At 57.8% G+C, this 20,020-nt stretch overlaps 1 protein-coding gene across 2 annotated transcripts; it reads left to right on the top strand.

Annotated features, from left to right (window-relative positions):
* Positions 1-18,611, top strand: PARVG (parvin gamma). 2 transcript variants are annotated; one of them, XM_072973658.1, is made up of 13 exons: positions 1-356; positions 1,377-1,471; positions 2,980-3,044; positions 4,461-4,563; positions 5,137-5,277; positions 6,029-6,144; positions 7,250-7,305; positions 8,646-8,668; positions 10,746-10,804; positions 11,019-11,087; positions 13,173-13,274; positions 17,744-17,816; positions 18,282-18,611. In XM_072973658.1, exons 2-13 carry the CDS (start codon positions 1,393-1,395, stop codon positions 18,389-18,391), a joined length of 996 nt encoding a protein of 331 aa, XP_072829759.1. In that variant the 5' UTR covers positions 1-356; positions 1,377-1,392; the 3' UTR covers positions 18,392-18,611. The 2 variants fall into 2 exon arrangements, with proteins under 2 accessions (XP_072829759.1, XP_072829760.1); XM_072973659.1 differs by lacking the exons at positions 17,744-17,816; positions 18,282-18,611 and adding an exon at positions 15,221-15,847.
* The last annotated feature ends 1,409 nt before the right edge of the window (positions 18,612-20,020 follow it).

Raw genomic sequence — 20,020 nt, forward strand, 5'->3', positions numbered from 1 at the left:
TGGGTGCCTGGCGCTGCTGTTTGCAGATGAGAAGCCTGGGGGAGGAAGCAGATGGAGAGAAAGAAGAACTAGGAACTTTGAGTTGCCGTAGAGCTCCTGGGGTCCCCGGAGGCGCGGCGGGGCTCCAGGGCCGGCTTTTCGGTGGGGCTGCGGTGACGCTGCTTTCAGAGCACCGGGGCCTGCAGCCCAGCCAGGAGGAAGCTCCCTGCAGACGCGGCCCAGAGGGCCCTGCAGAAGCCACAGGCCTGGGAGGAAGTGAGCCGCTTGCCCCTGGGGCCCCCGCCAACCTAGGGAACCCGGAACCCGCTTCTGTTGGGAACCCGGGGACCACCATTCGAGCACCGAGGAAGCATCAGGTGAGTCCTCCGCTGTGGGGCTCCCGCTCGTCTGTGATGCTGGGAGCCTGAGCTCACGGCAGGGGGGTTCGAAGGGGCCCCCGTGGAAAAGGAACCCAGAGAGCACGGTCTTGGCCGAGACGGCACAGGGAGGGCCCCGCCCGCCACGCTTAGAGCAGGCTGTTCCTCCTGCCCAGGGGCCCAGGGGGGCCGAAGGGCACCGTCTTACTTCTCGTGTATTGAGGTGAACCGGTTCCCTTCCCATTGTGTCATCTCCCCTAAGCTTCATCCAATGTGTTGGGGAGAAAGGCCACCCTCAGTTTTCAGGTGAAGAAACTGAGATCCATGTCAGGGAAGGGACAGCCCAGTCCAGCCCCTCCTTGTAAAGAAACATCAGGACCAGAGAGGGAATGGTGGTTGCCCAAAGTCACACAGCCAAGAATGAGGGGGAGCCGACCTGGAACCCAGTCTCCTAGCCCCGAGGTCACGTTCTTTCCTCTCCTCTGACTGCATCCTTTGAACCGAATCCTGTCCAAAAGGAGGCCTGGGGATTCAGGGAATGGAGTTGGCCTAGAGGCTCTGTTCTTCCCTCTCCCACACTTCGGGGCAGGACTGGGCTGCAGGCAGCGCCCCGGTGTCCCCCGGCTGGGTGTCAGCCCTGTGACTGCCTCGTCTCACCACACGCTGGGCCAGCCAGGCCTCCCTGGGGGCTGCAGCTGACCACCCACTTCTGCTACAGGAGGCCCCTACCCCAAATGTGTGTTTGGGGTTGGAAGCGCTGGGGAAGCCCTAGGGGCCAGAGAGAAAGTGGGGGGGCTCGGCTGTCCCCCGAGCAGGAGAGGAAGTGATTAAAGGAACAGGAAAGAGTTTCTGATTCTGCCAGGCCCCGGGGCCCGGCAACCTACTCACAGTGAGGACGGCGGGCTCTGCGAATGCTGGCCCTTCCCTGCGAGCGTGTGCCTCCCGGTCTGGAGGCAATAGCACACAGAGCGAGTTTAGGGTGACTCAGATGCTAATGTCCTCTGTCCCCTGCTTCTCCAGGGCCGGAAAGGCAGCGATGGAGCCAGAGCCCCTCTACAACCTGCTGCAGCTCCCTGGGAAGGTGGACCCACCGGCAGTGGAAGAACTCTCACAAGGTGGGGGCCCCGCGGGGCAGAGGGGGAGGGTCTGCATCGCAAAAAACAAACAGGTCGTGCCAGGCACCCAGCTCCGTCCAGCTCTGTCCAGCCCCCGCCTACACCTTCTGCTTTATACTTGACACCCCTGCCCCTGGAACCTTCTACAGAGTTATCCCCGTACCCCTCATGGCCGCACATCTCCGGGTTAACCGGGGTGTTGATGCGGATACTAACTGCTGTGTGTGCCCACTCTGTGCTGGCGCTGTGCTGAGCACTTCGGATCCGCAGCAGCTCATCTGCTCTGAGGCTCTGAGGATGGTGTTAGTACCTGCTTTGTACAGATGAGGAAACCGAGACACAGAGAGCAATGGAGCAGAGTAACATCCAGAGCCGCAGGGCCGACTTCATTGACTGACGTTCTCTGTTTATAAATGGCTTCAGCTTGGAAAGCATCACCAGGAAAACTGCTGTGAGGGTGGTAGGGCTCGGCTATTTGAAAAAATATTTATTTTCTGTTTTACAGTTGGTTTAGAGGTACTTAAAGTTCTGGTAGTCAGAGCTGGGACATGGGATGGTTCTGAGTGGTAAGGAGTCCGCTCCAGGAAGGGCCCTGGCCCCTCCCTCGCACCCTCGCTCTCCCAGCGTTGACCCAGAGCCCGCCCTCCTCCTATACTCGAAGTTTTCTGGGTATCTAGAAGTTTCCAGCTGGGCCATGCGAACACAGATGCAATGCATTTTGTGGATTTGCATTTTGTGCAAGGCCACCCCCTGTGCTGACTCAGTTTCCCCCATGGCCATCAGGACTAGGTGATCTCAAGGGTCCTTCTCGGCTCTGACATCTGTGGGTTCTGTGAGTCTAAAATTTGGGGGAGAAGCTGACCCAGGTCTTGGGGCTCAGAGGACGGGACAAGAGGCCTCAGTGTGCTGTCCACACCGGGGAGCCAGACAGACGCAGGTGAACTCCACCTCGGCACCCTGGAGCCCGGGAGCCTGGGCTCACCTGAGCCGTGGCTCCTTCTCACACACGTGGGTGGAGTTGGCAGATAAAACACGGTGTGCCCAGTTAAATGTGGGTCAGAGAGACAAGAAATAAGTTTTGAATTTAGGTATGTTCCCAGAATACTAACAGTGCAGTGTCTGAGGCTGAGCTTGTATTCAGGAAGGAAGTGAGGGGAAGGGCATTCAGGGCGAGGCGGGAACAGCGAGAGCGAAGGAAGGGAGGTGTGGAGGACGAGGCATGTCCGGGAACCCAAGCCACTTTGTACATTTGGTGCCCTGGGGGTGTGAGTGCGTGTGCTCATATGTGTGCCCGTGTGTCTGCGTGTGTCTGTGTGAGTGCACATGTCTGTGCATCTGTGTGTGTGCCTGTATGTGTTTGCATGTGGTGTCTTTGTGCAAAAGCCTGTATCCATGTGCATGCACGCGTGTGAAGCAGCAAGGCCTATGATCCCTTGTGGCCGAGGTGCCAGCTCTAGGGGTGACCTGCAGGGTCCCCACACATGTGTCATGCTCACCTCTGATTCCAGGAGAGAAGAAGAAGTTCCTGCCACCCACCTCCCGGAGAGACGCCAAGTTTGAAGAACTGCAGAGGGTGCGACACCCCCCCCCCCCCGTCTTCTCTGGAAGAGGGAGGTCTTCTTGTCTTCTCGGGGCGGGGACCGTGCTCGGCCCCCTCCCTCCCCGACCTCAAGCTGTGGGTGGTGCTCGCGCAGGCCTCTGGGGATGGCCGCGTGAAGAACATCTACTGAGCACCTACTGTGTGCCTTGATGGACATGATCCCAGCCAGCCTCACAATGGTTGAGACGCCTCTGTTGTCACCTGCATCCTAGGGAGCAGACAGCAAGACTTGGAGAAGTGACCTGACTTGTGGGGGACACACGGCTGGGCAGGGACAGAGCTGGGGTTTGACCCAGGTCATCAGTCCCAAAGCTTATGCTCCTCATCTGGCTCAGCTGCCTGAGGCGACAGACAGCTGGAGGAGGGGGCGGGAGCAGGCATGAGTCGCCCAGCTCGCGGGCCTCCTCTTGGCTGCAGGACCAGCGAGGCCCAGGCTCGGGGCCTTCCTTTGTCCTCAGCCCCACTTCTCTAGTTTCCATGGGGCCTTTCTTTCGACACCTCCAGGGAGGCCACTTGGCTTGCGCTACTTTCAACCCCCAGAGGGTTTGTGGCCCATTTTCCGTCTCATCCTCCCTCCCTCCCGTTCCCTCAACCCCTCCATCCACCTTTCCCTCTATTGGGCACCAGGACACAGAGGAGAACCAGCACACCCCCAACCCTGGAAAATCTGGTGGGGTGCTGACATGTCATCTTAGTTTGGCTTCCTCCAGCAGCTGATCCTGAAATAAGGGTTTGGGTGTAAATGGTTACTGGGAGGTAATCACAGGAGACGAGGCAGGGGAGTGGGGAAGTAAGATGGGGCGGGAAGGAGCCACCCAGGGTGAGTGATGGAGCAGGTGACAGCTGTCGGAGCTCGAGCCTGCTGGGTACCTCTGGGAGCCAGCATGGGGCAAGCCTCTCTGGGCCTTCTTACCGGTGTAGGGGAGCTGAGCTGTTTATCCGCCACGTCCTGTGTGGCTCTGGCTGCTCCCTTAAAGGGTTGAGGCATTGCTTCTCTGCCACTTCCAGCCTGTTGAGCACAAGCAGGGTGGGGCTGGCCTCCAGGGACAGCCCTCAGGCCTTGCCCCAGAGGGGGTCGGCCATCGTGGAGGACATGGGTAAAGTCTGCGGGAGGGGGCAGGACGTGAGCAGCCCCTGTGCTACCAGCCCCTTATACAGGACAGACAACTGCCCACAGCGCCCAGGTCTGTGGTGGAGAGAAGCAGAGGGTCTGCCAGAGCCCAGAGCAGCCCCCTAACTCAGCCTGGAGCAGGCTTCCCAGAGGAGGTGACATTTAACCTGGCCTTGAAGGCTGGGTAGGAGTTGGCCAGTGGGAGGAGGGCAGAGCTGAGCCTGGTTAGGGGCCAGGTGAGAAGTGGCCCTGGGTCAGCTGTCCCTCGGGGCCTGCAGGTGCTGATGGAGTGGATCAACGCCGAGCTCCTCCCCGAGCACATCGTGGTCCGCAGCCTGGAGGAGGACATGTTCGACGGACTCATCCTGCACCACCTTTTCCGTGAGTGGCTGCTGACAAAGCTGTGAAGCCCCGGAGAGCAGGGTGGGCCTGCCTCCCCTGTAGAGCCCTCAGGGGATGGGCTGTGGGTCAGTCCCCCCCCGGCACAGCTGCCTAAGCATCTGCCGAGCACCTGCCACGGAGCAGGCGGGGTTAATCCTCAGAACATCTCTGTACTGTTACCGTCCCCGTTTTACAGACGAGGAAACTCAGTTCTGAGAGGCCTAGTGACTTGTCCCAGGTCCGCCCACGAAGAAGGTGAAGTCAGGGGTCTCGGCTTTAACCCGAGGCCACGTGGCCCCGCTGGAATGAGGAGCGAGAGCTGTGTGGGAGGCTGAGGGGGTGGGGCATGGGGATGGTCAAGGTGATGTGGGCCAGTGGGGATCCTGCTGTAGCCTGGGTGCCCCCCCACGTGGAGGGGCAGCACCCTTACTCCTCGGAGGAAGGAGACCGGCTGTGGGTCCCCCTGCAGGGGACCCAGCTGTCCTCACCCCTTCCCCTCCCTCCCCCAGCCTTCCCCTCCCTCCCCCAGCCTTCCCCACCCTCTCCTTCCCTCATTCCTTCTCCCGCCCTCAGAGAAGCTAGCGGGACTCAAGCTGGACGTGGAGGAGATCGCCTTGACGGCGGCCAACCAGAGGCGCAAGCTCACGGTGGTCCTGGAGGCCGCCAACCAGAGCCTGCAGGTGGAGGAGCAGCAGGCCCAGTGGAGCGTGGAGAGTACGTGGGCCTCGACTCGCCTCGGCCAGGGCTGCTCAGGGGATGGGGGACCCGGGGGAGCAGCAGTCCCACTCACTTCTGTCTCCTGGTGGGAGCCGGGGGATGTGCCGTGAAGTCCCATGTCAGGATGCAAACGCAGCCGCGTCCATAACGCAGCTGTGAGTTATTATGTTCCCGGCACCACGCGTGCACCGCCCACCTCGTCAGATGGGCACAACCGTCCCGGGTATTCATCCTGTCCATTTTCCAGTTGAGAAAACAGAGGCCAAACAGAGTTGAGTAGCTTCTCCCAGGTTGGATGGCCGCCGTGTAGCAGTTTTCCAGCCCAGCTTTTGTCAGGCCCCCTGCCGCTACCTTCGCCGCTGCTTCCGCTCTTACACTCAATAATTGTTGTTTGTGATGTTGGCCCTGAATCAAGTCACATTCAGCTTAAATCAAACAATTTGTTCAACCAGGGCCCTACTGTAGGACATTTAGTTGTTCAAACAGCCCTGCGGTGAACATCTGTGTGTTAAAAGCCCGGTCCAAGTGGTGGATTGTGCCTCGAGCCATGTTTGCAGAAGCGGATGACTGGGGCAGAGTGTGCCTAGTTCTAGGTTCTGAATACAGCTCTCCAGACCTCAGCTCTCCAGAAGGCTGGACACAGAGCTCCTTGGGCTGCTGCGGGGGGTTGTGATGATAAGGAACCCACCATGTGGCCCCAGGTTTGGCGGCCCCTGGAGCTCTGACCTCGTGCCCCCTCCCCTCCCAGCCATCTTCAACAAGGACCTGCTGGCCACCCTGCATCTCCTTGTGGCCCTGGCCGAGCACTTCCAGCCTGACCTGCCCCTCCCAGCCAACGTCCAGGTGGAGGTGATCACCATGGAGGTAGGGGGCCAGGGATCTGAGGATGCCCGCCTGCAGGCTGGGCATCTCGGGGCCACGTCGCCACATCCTGGGTCAGGGGCTGTTGCAGGGGGTGGGGGCTGAACCGGAGTGAGTTCCAGGGAGCTGTGAGAAAGAACAAATCCCACCAGGACAGCAGAGAGGGTCTGGGCTAAAGCTGGGATGCCAAGAGTCCAGCGGGGCCATGAGGAGGACTGTGGGCCAGCCAGTCCCTCTTACTTAGCAGATGGCACCTGCCCGGGGTGTCATGAAGGTCCTGGGTGATGGCAACTGTGCACCTGGGTCACAAGCGGCCATCTGTTCCCAGCCTTCCTGGAGGCTTCACACCACTGAGTCATAGCCACTGCCCCGTCACGTTGACTGCCTCATCCCCTGACTGATGGGTGTGACGGTGGTTCCAGGGACCTATTTGGGCTTCTCTGTCCACGGGATTCTCTCTCTGGCACACGCACGACTTGTGCTGTAGCTGATGGCCCAGGAGTCCACGGCTTCTCTCTCACACAGACCCTGAGCACCACGGACAGGGCCCACCTGCTCCCGCTCCGCACCCTCCCCTCCTCCAGCGGTACCTGGGTACCCGGGGAGCAGCGGGGCTTGGCTGGAACTCACCCAGCAGAAGAAGCTGAGTCTAGCCAAACCCCCGAGAAATTCATTCTTACTTTTTCAAAATCACTGATTTGCATTCACCACTGAGCAGTGCCTTGGCTTTGTTGACAAGTATGCAAATCGGAAGTGACTTCATTCCTTCACTCATTCATTCATTCACCCACCTATCATTCCTTCGTTGTTCAGATCAACACGTGCCCACAGACACCCTGTGAGCCAGGCACTGGGCAGGCTTTGGGGATACCTGGGGCACAAGGGAGGTGGTCCCCATCCTCTGGGGACTCAAGGCCCATGGGAAGAAGGACAGTGACGCTGGCCGCAGCAGCGAGGGCTGCCCAGGAGGCCACCTTGAGGAGGGGATGTAGCAGAGTAAACCAGGTCCCTCGGGGCTGCCTTGGCCCCTACTGTCTTCTCTAGAGGCAGGTGTCAGTTGTAGAATTTTCTGGGATTACTCCATTTTGGGTCCTTTTTTCTCTCTTAGAGCACCAAAAGTGGCTTGAAGTCAGAGAAGTTGGTGGAACGTCTCACTGGATGTGGGTGAGGGAAGGACCACAGACGGCGGCAGGGGCCTGGCTGTGGTTTCTCGGGCATGGATGGTGGGGCTTGGGGCCAGGGGCTGGGAGCAGACCCACCTGGTCTGGGGTCTTTGGACCTCGACACCATGCTGGGTCCTTAACGCCGGGTGCCTGGGAGCTGTTGGGAAGCCATCCCCACGTCCTCGCAGGGAGATGCAGAAACCTGACAGCCCAACAGCAGGGCCCCGCAGGCTTCCAGGTGCTGGGAGGCAAGGGCCCAAGCGCTCACTCACACCTTTAGCACTGAGTGAGCGCCTACTGTGTGCAGGGCGGGGCTTGTCCTTGAGTGCCCAGGTCAGCCAGCCATTGGCCTTTGTCTGTCTGGACAAGCAGGATGCCGGAAGTTGCTCAGCCAGTGAGCTCTTCCCTCCATCCTCCCAGAGGTAAAGGCCCCCCGGGCAGTCCTGGCTGCAGTGCCGCCCAGTCAGAAACACTCACCTTCGGGAGGTGGGGCCGTGCACGTGGGCTCTGCAACGAGAGAACCAGAGTTCTGGGTTAGAAGCTGGGGGCTCCCATTAGATGTGTCTGAACTGCAAGCTGGGTTTAGAAGGGCCTCAGAGAGGGCAGGGCCTGGCCTGTGGCGGAACCTCCCGACTGCCTGGGAGGTGAAGGAAAACCATCTCCGTCCCTACCCTGTGCGGCCCGGTTCCCTGCCAGGGGCATGGTTGGCGGGGCCAATCGGCTCTCTGTAGAGGGCTTGGCGGAACTTGGGCCCAAAGTCTTGCTTCTAGGGGGTGGGGCTGGGGTGGAAAATTGAGCAACAGAGTCAAAGAAAAACCATTCAAAAAAAAAAAAAAGAGTGAAAGAAGGCAGACACAAAAGAGTCTGTAGGATTTCATTTCACAGCCTGGAGCAGCTGGCGGACAAGCGGAGCGGCGGCGGCCTCCGCGGGCGGGGTTTGAGGGAGACACGCAGCGGGCGCGGGGGGCGCTCGGGGCCTCGTGGGGGGCGGTGACCACGCAGGCGTGTGCCCACGGAACACGCGCAGGCTCTGAAGTTAGGATTTGTGCAGTTTATGGTGTGTAAAATATGCCCCCCCCGACGTAAAACAGCAGCCACGAAGGACACAGTCCAGACACTTCCAGGCGTGGGGGCTTCAGGGGCAGGGGATGAGCCTCTTCTGCAGTTTGCTTTCCGGGAGGGCCCTGCCGGCTTCCAGAGCTGCCAGGAGGGAAAGCAGCGAGGCCAGTTTCTTTGTCAACCCGGCCGCGGCCGAGTCTTGTCATATTAAGAGACCACAGGTCTGAAGCTTTCTTTTTTAACCATGCGTTTGCTTTTTTCCTCCTACAATTTCCCCGTTAGCACAGACAAGGACCAACCTTCCAGTGAGTACTTTCATAATTTAAGGAGCTCTTCGTCTGTTGGGTATATGTTGAGACAGACACGTAATGAGGAAGAGATGATTGCTGGGGCGCCCACACTTCCTCTGGGGTCCGCTATGTGTGTTTCAAGCCTCCTTGTCCATGTGTCCCTCCTTCTGTCTGTCTGTCTGTCTGTGCATCTGGCTGTTCCTTCCTATGAAACTGCTCATAGAGGTAGAGAGATTTACAATTCCTATCGGTGGGGACTCTGGGGTTGTCACGGGCTCCAGAGCCAGGCAACCTGGGTTCAAACACTAATTCCCTCGTTTATTAGCCACATGAACTTGGGCAAGTGTCTGAACCTGTCTGTGCCGCAGTTTCCTCATCTGTAAAATGGAATTAATAATGGCACCCCCCTCTTGGGCTGGTGGTGAGGCTTAAAAGATACTTTGTCAATGTGCTTGGCAGAGAGTAAGTGCTTAATAGTGATTGTTCACTAATCTGGCTGCTTCTTTTGTGACAGAGCTCGTCAACCAACCGACTGATTGATCCAGACATTTCTTCTTTCATTCATTCACTTGTTAGTCAGTCTGCCTGGCCAGCTGGTCATCTATCCATCCATCCATTCATCCATCCACCCCTGCATCCATCCATCCAGCTACCCCTCCATCCATCAATCCACCCCTCCATCACATCCATCTATCCATCCATTCATCCATCCATCCCAACATCCATCCATCCATCCATCCATCCACCAACCCATCCATCCATCAACCATCCATCCATTCTAACATTTTTCCTCCCTGAACTCTCCCTGCTTAGGACACAGAGCTGTATAGGCAGGGGGTTCTCCAAGGACATCTCACCTGCAAAGGTGGAAATAATGACCTGCAAGGGGCTTCTGAGAACAGGGGCTGAGAAAGCTTGAGTAGAGGAAGGAAGGAGAGAGGAAGTGCAGGGGAGCTGATGGGATGTCTGAGCGTGTGTGTGCGGAGCGTTGGCATGAGGACGTGGGGGTTTCCCAGGAGCAGTGTTTGTTGGGGGGCCACATGAGTCTGGGTCACACAATGAGGAGCAGGGACACGGAGCAGGGTGTCCTTTCTAGCTTGTCCATTCTGTTCTGGCCTGTGTCACCTGGGTAAATTCTCAATTCCTGGCTCCTTCAGGGACACAATTTCACTGAGTACAGCCAAGAGGCCTGGGAGGGACCACTGGTGTTTCCACCATGTTCATTGGTTTACGGGACATTTTTAACATGTAGGATGCTCTCCGCCCTTCACTAGTGAGGGAGCTGAGGCACAGAGAGGTGAAGTGACTTGCTTAGAGTCACACAGCTGCTGAGTGGCAAAATCCAAAGGTGAACTCTTCTCACCGGGTTTGGGTATTCAGTGCCTGAGGACCAGGGTGCCCCGGGGAGGCGTGTTGGCTGGAAATAGCAGGAACGCAGCTTGCAGGAAGAGGGCACTAGTCTGAAGACCTGGCGCCGCTGAGGCTGGCCGGGGCCTGAGCTGCTAAGATGCTTCCGCAGGCATGACTCAGCTGCTCGGGGTGCGGGCCTTTTTCGCGCTGCAGTTTCATAGTCTGGGAGGGCTGGGTGTCCTTACTCTGCTGACACACAAACGATGCGGAGGACACTTGTGGGCCAAGTGTCAGTCCTGGGCTGGTCCCTGCTCAGACCCGTGGTAGCTCCCGGGGACTTGTGGGCGGAGGAGGGACCTGGGGGGAGGCAGGGCAAGTTCCTAGAGGAAGGAATGGTGTCCACAGCAGACAGGGCAGCCTTTAAGTCCTACTGTGTGCCCGGCCACCGTGACACGTGTGTCACCTACTCCTGAACTTGATTTTTGCAACGACCCCACCCTGTAGGTATTTTCAGCCATACTTTACGATGAGGAAACCAAGGCACAGAGACGGGAGGCGAGTCCCTTCAGGCCACACAGCCAGGGGAGCAGTGACTCAGTTCTGTTCTTAAATTCAAGAACCTTGAGCTAAAACTACAGCTCCCTGCAGACTGGTTGTTCTGAGAAACTTTGGTGGGAAAAAGTCCCAGTTTGGCACAGAGATAATAGCATCGTAATGAGGTGTTTATCGGCTCTGTCTGCAGAGGACGTCTTTGATGAATTATTTAAGCTGGCTCCAGAGAAGGTGAATGCTGTGAAAGAGGTAAGGGAGATCAAAGCTCCGAGCATCTCCCCCGCGGCCCGCCCACCCACTGCCCACCCGAGTTTGTATGTGGGGGTGGGGGTGGGGGTCGGGCAAAGGGGAGGGAACCGGGCCCTCGCGCTGCACCTGCTGTGTGCTGGGCGTCACGGGTGGGGCCTTTGGGTGACCTCGAGTGGGAAGGTCACGAACCTGGGGCCCTTTCTTTCCTGAGTAGGCCATCGTGAACTTCGTCAACCAGAAGCTGGACCGCCTGGGTCTGTCGGTGCAGAATCTGGACACCCAGGTGGGGACTCAGCTGCAGGGTCCGGGTAGGGAAGGGCCGTGGGGTGTGGGCAGGGAGAGGATTCTGCAGGGCCCCGCCTTGTGTGGCCTGGGGCACGTCACCTCCCAGAGCCTTGGGGGCGTCCTCTCCAACGGGGGTGCTGCTGTTGGGCGCAGTGGGGGTCCCGTGACGTGGGCGCCGAGGGCTTGGTTTACGCAGTTACTACTTTTCACTGTCGAGTAGCCACGTCTCAGCTCTTCTTTCAAAATTAATCTCAGACTATCAGGTACTGAATAAGAACACGAGGTTTCCCTGCGACATTGCATCCGCTCACGGGTTTATCAAGTTGTGCTGTGCACCAGGCGTGGCTGCGGGTGAGGACACGGCCCTGCGCCTGCAGGCTTCGTGTCGCCCGGAGCGCCGTGGCTGACTCACGCCGAACCGTCCCTGGGCAGGGGCAGGCTCTGACGAGGTCCCCTTCCGCGAGGACGCTGTGCCCCGCAGCTTCCTTCAGCGCAGCGGGGAGCAGAGGACCTGCGGGGGTAACTACCGGCCCAGGGCCTTCAGGGCGGTGACGGAGCCTGCGGGCCCCTGGGCGCGTTACCTGCGCGTGGCGGTGTAGGTATCCGGCCACCTAGACTTTGCTTAACTAGGGGCAGGTGGTGAGGCCGGGTCTGGCCACCACATGGCTTCCGGTGATCTCTCTTAGCCGGAGCTGCTGACTTCTCAGACACAGCCTGACTTCAGCTAATGAGGAACCATGGTGTGGCGCCGCCCTTGGAAGCTAAAACTGATAAAGCCCTCACGAGGCGGCCAGCCCGGAGCAAAGCGCTTGGCATACATGAACTTACTGAATCCTCCCAACGACCTCCTTAGGGGGGACTGAAGCCATCCTGTTTTACAGATGAGACCATTAAGGCACAGAGAGGTTAATTAACTTGTCCAAGGTCACACAGATTAAATGGTGGACCTGGGATTTGAACCCAGGCTGCTGAGGCCAGAGTTGGTGCTCCCTCACCACCTCACGTGGTGGCCACCTGAGAAGTCTGTGTGTGATGTCGTGCGGGGACACAGCAGGGGGCAGATAGCAGACTCTCAAGCCAGACGGGCACACGTTGCCCCTGGGCTCTGAGGATGCCTCCTCCACCTCAGCTGTGTGGCCTCGGACCTGGACTTCTCTGAACTTCAGGCTCATCTTTTAAAATGGGTCTAAGGATACCAACCTCATAGAACTGTGAGTAAAAAATGAGGTGACCAGCATCCAGTGTTTCATATATTGCCAGGCACACTGTAGACACCCAATAAATGATACATTTGTGGTTTTATTGTATTTTCTGGGCGTATAAACAGGACGATTTCTTAGGTTTGTATTCTACGTGTTTCATCTTTATCTCTCACTTGGTAAAGTAATGGCATTTGGAGAATAATGGCACATGTGAAGATGTCTTTAGGGACAGCTGGATAAAAGGGGCTATTGAAGTCCCTGGCGTTTGGGTGGTATTACCAGGGAATATTAGCAGAGAAGATTCCAGGCCAAACTAATAACATCAGAACAGACCTAACATGAGCAAATTCCATTAAGGACTTCGCGGGGTAGTTTCCCCCAATATCCGATCTTGTGTCTTGTGTCTTTGAAGAGACTGAGTGGGATTATATTAGCGTACGATGTGCTGGTGCTGGGATGACAGTGTTATCTCTGAGCACACAGACAGAACAGGCAGATATTAACGCGGCCCAGCGAAATGAGCCCGGTGCGAGCTCTGCCTCCTCCTGACGGAGTGATTCTGTCCTTAACCCTGTTTTCTCCAGCGCTTCTGTAGCTCACGGCATGGTGTGTGGTTTAAAGACTGAACTGAGGCCATTTCACAGAAAATGTGAGAGTAGCTCATTGTATGGAGCAGGTGCCACGTGCTAGGCGGCCAAGGCCTGCTCTGAAGGACCGCTGCCCCTCTTTACGACCGTACTGCGAGGTCAGGGAGGTCGTCCCCATTTCTCAGAGAGGAACCTGGGGCTCGGGGAGGTTGTGTGATTTCCGGAGGGCTACGCAGCCTGCAGGAGACACGGTGGGATCCTGCAGGCTCCCTGCCCCCAGCCCCCTCCTTGCAGTTTGCAGATGGAGTCATCCTGCTCCTGCTGATTGGACAGCTGAGAGGTTTCTTCCTGCACTTGAAGGAATTCTATCTCACTCCCAGCTCTCCTGCGGAAATGGTGAGTTTTCTCAAGACATCCCTTGCTGGTCTCCTTCTGAGTGGACAGACATAGGGAACTGGTATGACCAGGCTTTCTTCAGTTCCAGATGAAGTGAGAGGTAGAAGGAAATTTGTTTGTTTGTCCATATGTCTGTCCAGCCATCTACCAGTCTCACCCATCAACCCTCACACCTATCCACTGACTTGCCCATTTGCTCATCCACCCAACTCATCTACTCATTCACCTGCTTGCCCATTCATCGTCCACCTGCCCATCCATCCATCCACCCATTCATCCATCCTTTCATCCATCCATCATCCATCCATCCATCCATTCATCTGCCCATCCATCCATCCATCTATCTGCCCATCTGCCTTTCCCTGCCTATTCATCTGTCTATCCATTTATCCATCTTCCAGTCCATCCATCTGATAATCCATCCATCCATATATCCATTTATCCATCCATCCATCCATCCGTCCATCCATCCATGTAGCTTATCCTCCGTTTTCTGAGGTCCTGCTTGATGTCAGGCCCTGTGGGCCATAAAGACAATCCAATACAGCTCCTGCTTTTGAGGACCCCTCAGTCTACACTTGCTGAACCGTCAGTGATGTACGGTCTTCCAGGGCCGTGATGAAGTGCGTTGGTTCTTGGTGGGTGGCCAGCGGGGGACCTGAATGAAAGTGTGGTTAGTAGAACCTGCAAGAGTCAGGAGAGGCCTTGCATGGGAGGTGGCACTGAAATTGACTAGGCGTGGTTTCCAGAGTTAACTAGGGAGGGCCCCCCAGGGAGGGAACAGTGACAGCAAAGGTTCAGAGGTGGCAGGGGTTCCGGCCTTGTGGGATGAGGAGTCCTTGAATGGATCCTGCAGCCTGGGAGGCAGCGGTGCAGGCTCAGAACTGGCGTGCCATCACCGCCTCCTCGTTCACCGGCCAGAGCAGGCCCTGTGGCCTTGGTGGGGAGGCGGGGGAGCCCTGCGGTGTGCGGTGCCGTGAGGATGCAGAACAGGCCAGTGAGGTGCTCTCCCAAGGGCACAGTGGACGAACGTGCCAGTTCCTCCCTGCATCTGAGCAGGAACCAGCCTCACCCCCATTTCCATCTGAGGACGCTGAGCTCAGAGAGAGTCAGTAAGCTGGTCAACCAGTTTGGGTCAAGGTCAGATTGGCATCCAGGCTCATCTGTCTCCAAAGCCAGAGGGGCCTCCTCGTCTCCTTCCTGGGGAGCCAGGCCGAGCCCCACGGGAGACGGAGGGGGTGACACCCCCAGGGCTGCAGGGACCGTGCGAGGGCTTAGGCGTGTCACGGCGAGGCTGAGACCGGGGCGCTGACCCTTCACCCAGAAGGCAGGACGCTGGCATATGAGCGGCGAGGGAAGGTGGGAGGATGGCGCCCGTGGGACGAATGGCTCCGAGCGGGGACCCTCTGTGTTGCTCGGCTGTTGGGGCTTCCTGGGGCGCCGAGGCCTGTGCTCGACATCTGCACACCCCCAGCCCCAGTACAAGCCAGGGTCAAATGTCCTGACCTCTAAGGCCCCGTGTGCAGCTGGCTTGGTGATGCCGCTGATTTTAGAGCCAGCTTCCGAAGATGAGCCACATTGTAGACGAGGGGAAGCAGCAGCCTCTGCTCAGGCTCCTGAGAATGAGTTTACGGTGCATCGTAGGAAAGCGCAGCTGCGGGAAAGCATCGTCAAAACGCTGAAGAGGTCGTTGTGGCAGAGCGCGGCCCAGCGGCCCTTTCCGAGGGTGGGGCACCTGAGGGACTCTTATCTTGGCAGAGTGGCCTCTGGAAATTGAATTTCTCATTATCAGACCTTCCATGCTGGTGGCGTCTGTGTGAGATTGCCACTTGTTGAGGGAAGAGGAGAAGAGATGACAGAGGAGAGGCACCATCTGCTCGGCAGAAATGAAAACGCTGGGGCCAGGAATCGGTGGCTTCCTCCCACGTGCAATTCCTTCTCCCCAGGGCGGTTTGAATGCATCCTTCTGGGTCGTAACCTTTCCGCGGCTCCGTGGAACGTGATCGTGTTGCTTTCATCACCTCAAACTGTGCATGGAAGAAAAATGACGCTTTGAGTAGAGTGTGGTGAGATGGTTCTGGAGCCCGGGGCAGCGCCTCCAGGTCGGCCTGAGCACTGTCGAGGAGCGGGACCCAGAGAAGCGAGCTCCATCGTTGTCCTAGCGTCGACAGCAGCAGTCCACAAAGTGCGAACTCCTCTATGGCGAGGCCAGAGCGCAGGACACTCAATCAGTATCTTGTTAAATAAGTGAAAGAACGAAGTATTTCCAAAACACTGGACTTGTGAGGGGCTCTGTACAATGGATCCCATGGTCAAATCACTTGGGAAAACATGCACAGTTTCAAAGGCTCAGGAGATGCCATAATGTATTCAAGGCTCTGAGAAGTCCTGCAGCGAAGGACTTCCACATGACTTGGTGGAAGCCAGCCTTGGCGGAAGCCAGCCTTGGCGTCTCGTTCTCACTCTGACCTTTACTCTCTGTGCATCCTGTGAATACTGTTCATGACAAGAATGTGAATAACAGTGACAGTTGCAGCCCTTATTTTCTAGAATTTTCCAGTCTCGGAGAAGACTTGGGGACATAGTGACGGGATGAGTGATGGAGGTCTGACTGACTCACTCTGAGGTTTCCTTCCACCTGGTCTGGACATCCCCAGAGGTGTGTCCCACCTGCTTGGGAGCATTGCTCCTCTGTGACAGCCTTGGCTTATTCTTGTCCAGCTACAGAGCAGACAGCTCTGCTGGGCTGATGACCAGCCTCTGCCGCTCCCTCTCTGTCATCTTGGACCTACCCCCAGCTCAGCCACTCTGTCCATGTGATGCTCCAACACCAACTGTCCCCAGGAGAAGGATGCTCCCTCTGCCTTCCAAATCCCTGTGGTCCTGCGGCCACCAGGGAGCCGGCTGGCACGAAGGTCTCCAGCTCCGTGCCCTGGGAACAGTGGGAGTCCCTGCAGGTGGCTGCGGGTGCTCCCCTGGCCCCACCCTGTGTCCTTGGACCAGGGCTGTGGCCCACCCTTTCCCTCTCAGAGAGAGTTCTTTCTCGGGGGCTTCGGAGACCCACACATCTCACTTCCCAGCCCTTGTGGGAGCCCGGGCACTGGGAATTTGTAAGGATGCCCTGGCTGAGGCCAGCCTCCTACTGTGCCTTCATTATTCCAACTTCAGATCTTGCTTTGTACTTTCAATTCTGTCTCCATCATCCCATTCAACCCGCACGGCAGCTTGGAGAGGCAGCTGGAAGATATGCTATTTAAGACCAGGAGACAAAGGCCCAGGCAGGACGTGTGACTTGTCGACATGTGACTTGTGACCTGATGGGGGCTGGTGCACAGACATCCAACCCAGATCTGCCAGACCTACCAGGAGGTGACCGGCGGTGGCCTCGGCAGAGCTGGCCTCCTCAGATGGGCCTCCCTTGTCTGCTGCTCAGCCAGCCGGGCCTCTGGGCCCCTGGCTAGATTGCCATGGGAACTTTCTGGCCTGTTTGAAGCAGGCTTCGGGGCCGGGATGGCTGGTAGATGGGAAGATGGGACGAGCCCGGCCGGCCAGTCTGGGGCATCCGGCCTGCACGGAGGCCCCGTGAGTGGCTGAGCCCAGTGGCTGCTTGAGGTCACAGTGAGTCGGGGGCTCAGCTGGCTTTAGTCCTCGCTGGTCCTGCTTCGCCCCATACCCTCTCTCCACCACACCAGGCGGCTGCCCAGAGCAGGGCAGGGGTCTTTTCAGTTGTGTCTGAGGCCCCAGGGAGAAACCAGTTCTGAAAAGGCAGGACTCCGCTAACAGAAGAGCTGCTCTCAGCCGGGGCTGCCGGGGCTCCCTGGGGCTCCCCACCCAGTGTCCCTTATCAAGGCACAGGGGAAATGGTGGTGACCCCACTTTGCAGGGAGCAAGTGGAGGCCTGGAGGCGCCAAGGGGCTTGCTTGAGGTTACCTGGGGACCGAGTGGGGATCTGAACCTGGGTGGGCCTGACTGAGGCCCAGGCACCCTCCCCGGGGCTGGAGGCAGCACCAGGCAGAGGGGCGGCAGCAAGGACAGGCACCTGGGCGGGGGCGGCTCCTCCAGCCCCCAGCCCGCTTTGCACAGGCGTCAGAGTAAGACAGACCCAGTTCTGGCACTTTCTGTCCCGGGAGTTCAGATGAGCCCTGTGGAGACTCTGAGCCTCGGTTTCCTCCTCTATGCTTAATCTGTGGAACTCAGCTGTTTCTGCGGGAGTCTCTGTTGCTCATGGGTTTAGGGACTACATCCAGAAAGGTCAGAATGAACCTATGTTCCTTCCTCTGGCTAAGTCCCCTCACCGGGCAGGACTCACCCTCAGGTGTCACCTCCACCAGGAAGCCTTCCCTGATTTCTGGGCTGTGTGCCTTCATCGGGGACGGCCTTTACCATGAAAGGTGGCCCCCTTGAGGCATGCTGGGTGCTGGGTGGGGCTCCTCATCTTGCCAACATCTGATGGGGTCTTGTGATCGTAGCTGCACAACGTCACCCTGGCCCTGGAGCTGCTGAAGGATGAAGGTCTTCTCAACTACACCGTCAGCCCTGAAGGTGCGTGCAGCGGCCCCATTCCTGGGCAGCCAGAGTGGGCCGCAGGGTGTGGGGACGGACATGTTGGTGCAGCCTCTTGCCTAGCATCGTGGATAATGAATGTTTGTTGAGTTTTCCTGGGGGTAAGGGGTGTGCCCTCAATTTCCACCCACCCTAGTGCAGGGCAACCCTGGGGAGAGGGGATGAAGGACCAAGATCCCCGGGGGGGGGGCTGTCCAGAGAGGTGAGACCTTGAGGGGGACCCCACAAGAGGGTGTAGGGGAGGACTGGACAGGAGTTGGTGGTGGCAGGGCCCACGTGAGGGGTCCTGGAACTTGGGCAAACTGTCCTGGTCTGCCAAGAATTCTCCTGGGGTTAGCACTGAAGTCCGGTGTCCCAGGAAATCCCTCGGTCCCGGGCAGACCCGGACGGTCGGCCGCCGCCCGCACAGGCCTGAGTGCTGCCCTGCCCTCCCCCGGCCTGCAGACATCGTGAACAAGGACTCCAAGAGCACACTGCGGGTCCTCTACTGCCTGTTCTGCAAGCACAAGCTGGAAGAAAACACGGACGGGATGCCCCAGGGACCCCCCAGTTAACTGCCACTGCCTCCCAAAGCTGCCTCTCGGAGCCTGCCTGCAGGGCCCAGCTGGAGGGCCCGAGGGCCGCAGAGGGATGGTCCCGCGGTCTAGCTAGCCCTGGGGACTCCCCTGTTTTCCTGTGTGTCTGTGGCATGCCTGCCCCACCACCCCCTTCCCTGTCTCCTGTTTCCATCCTTCTGAACATCTTTGAACCCACTAGGCGTGGCTCCGTTCTGAGTCAACCTCTGGCCTTGCTCAGTTTATTTTAACAAAGGTATTTCTGGGAAGGATTCTGGGAGCCCTCTGGTGTCCTGAGAAGGACCCTTAAATATGCACAAATATGAGTGGACCCTCCACGCAGGCCCTCTCCCCACTGGGAGGGCATGGGAGGTGCTCAGGGTCCAGTCTCTGAGGACACTTCCCAGGACAGTGGTGCTGACCTGCCCTGGGGCTGAGGATCTGGTCCTGCGAGCAGAGGGTCTCTGGGTGTCAGGGCTGAGGGCCAGAGGGACCCCTGCCTTCCCACACTCAGCTGCTGCTGCCCTCTGGACTCTCACAGAGGGTGAAGGGCCCCGAAGTCACCCTCCAGAGGCAGTTCCTCATGGCTCCAAAACCAGGCCCCTGTGCCCCTCGGGGAAGTTAATTCAGTTACTTGGTGGAGGAACTGTGACCCGGGCCCACACTTACGGGCGTGATGGTGAGCTTTGCCCAAACGTCACAGAGAAGAAATCTTTGTGGTTGAGTAGTGGGTCAGACATCTCCCAGTCTGTCCCCAAGGAGCTGCTGTGTTGCTCCCTTTGCCATGTGTATTTCTCAAAAAAAAAAAAAAAAAAGGAAAGAAATTAAAAATGTCCTTGTGGGAAGACTGAGCAGGGGGTCCCAGGAGCTGACAGCTGGTGGGAAGCAGCCTGGAGGAGGCACAGCGGGTGGGGAGAGGCTGGCAGGGGAGGGCTGGGTGGCTGGTGCCGGGCCCCTCCCCTGCTCTCCCAGCTCCAAGCCCCCGCAGAGGACAAAGCCCACTGGACCCAAGGTCATCACAGTTTGACAGCCTTGGATTTGGGGAGGGGCCTTGGGGCACTGGCTGGCGTGGGCCAGGCCATCTTTGCCAGACCAGCTGCTAGAGCTTGGAGGATGCTCTACAGGGAGTGACATCAGGAACCCTTGGAGCTGATGTCTGGGTGTGAGATGAGCTTGAGTGGGCTTCCCTCCACCCCACCCCCATCCCTGGTCCACCTGCTCCCTTCACCTCCTGATTCACAGGTAATTAGGTGTAGATGAGGCCATGAGGGTGGGGCCCCCATTATAGGATTAGTGTCCTTGTAAGAAGAGAAAGAGAGAACAGAGCTCTCTCTGCCATGTGAGGGCACAGCAAGAAGGTGGCCGTCTGCAAACCAGGAAGAGAGCCCTCCCCAGGAACCAAATCATCTGGCACCTGCATCTTGGACTTCCTAGATGCCAGAACTGTGAGAAATAAATGTCTGTTTTTAAAGCTGCCCAGTCTATGGTATCTTATTATAGCACCCAGAGCTGACTAATACGGATTCTCAATACAATTAGTTATTAGGGAAATAAAATTAAAACCACAATGAGATCCCACTATACGTTCTTCAATTTAGAATGGCTAAACTGAAGAGACAGACAATATCA

Source organism: Vicugna pacos, chromosome 12 (assembly GCF_048564905.1).
Source record: "Vicugna pacos chromosome 12, VicPac4, whole genome shotgun sequence".
Taxonomy (NCBI): Eukaryota; Metazoa; Chordata; class Mammalia; order Artiodactyla; family Camelidae; genus Vicugna; species Vicugna pacos.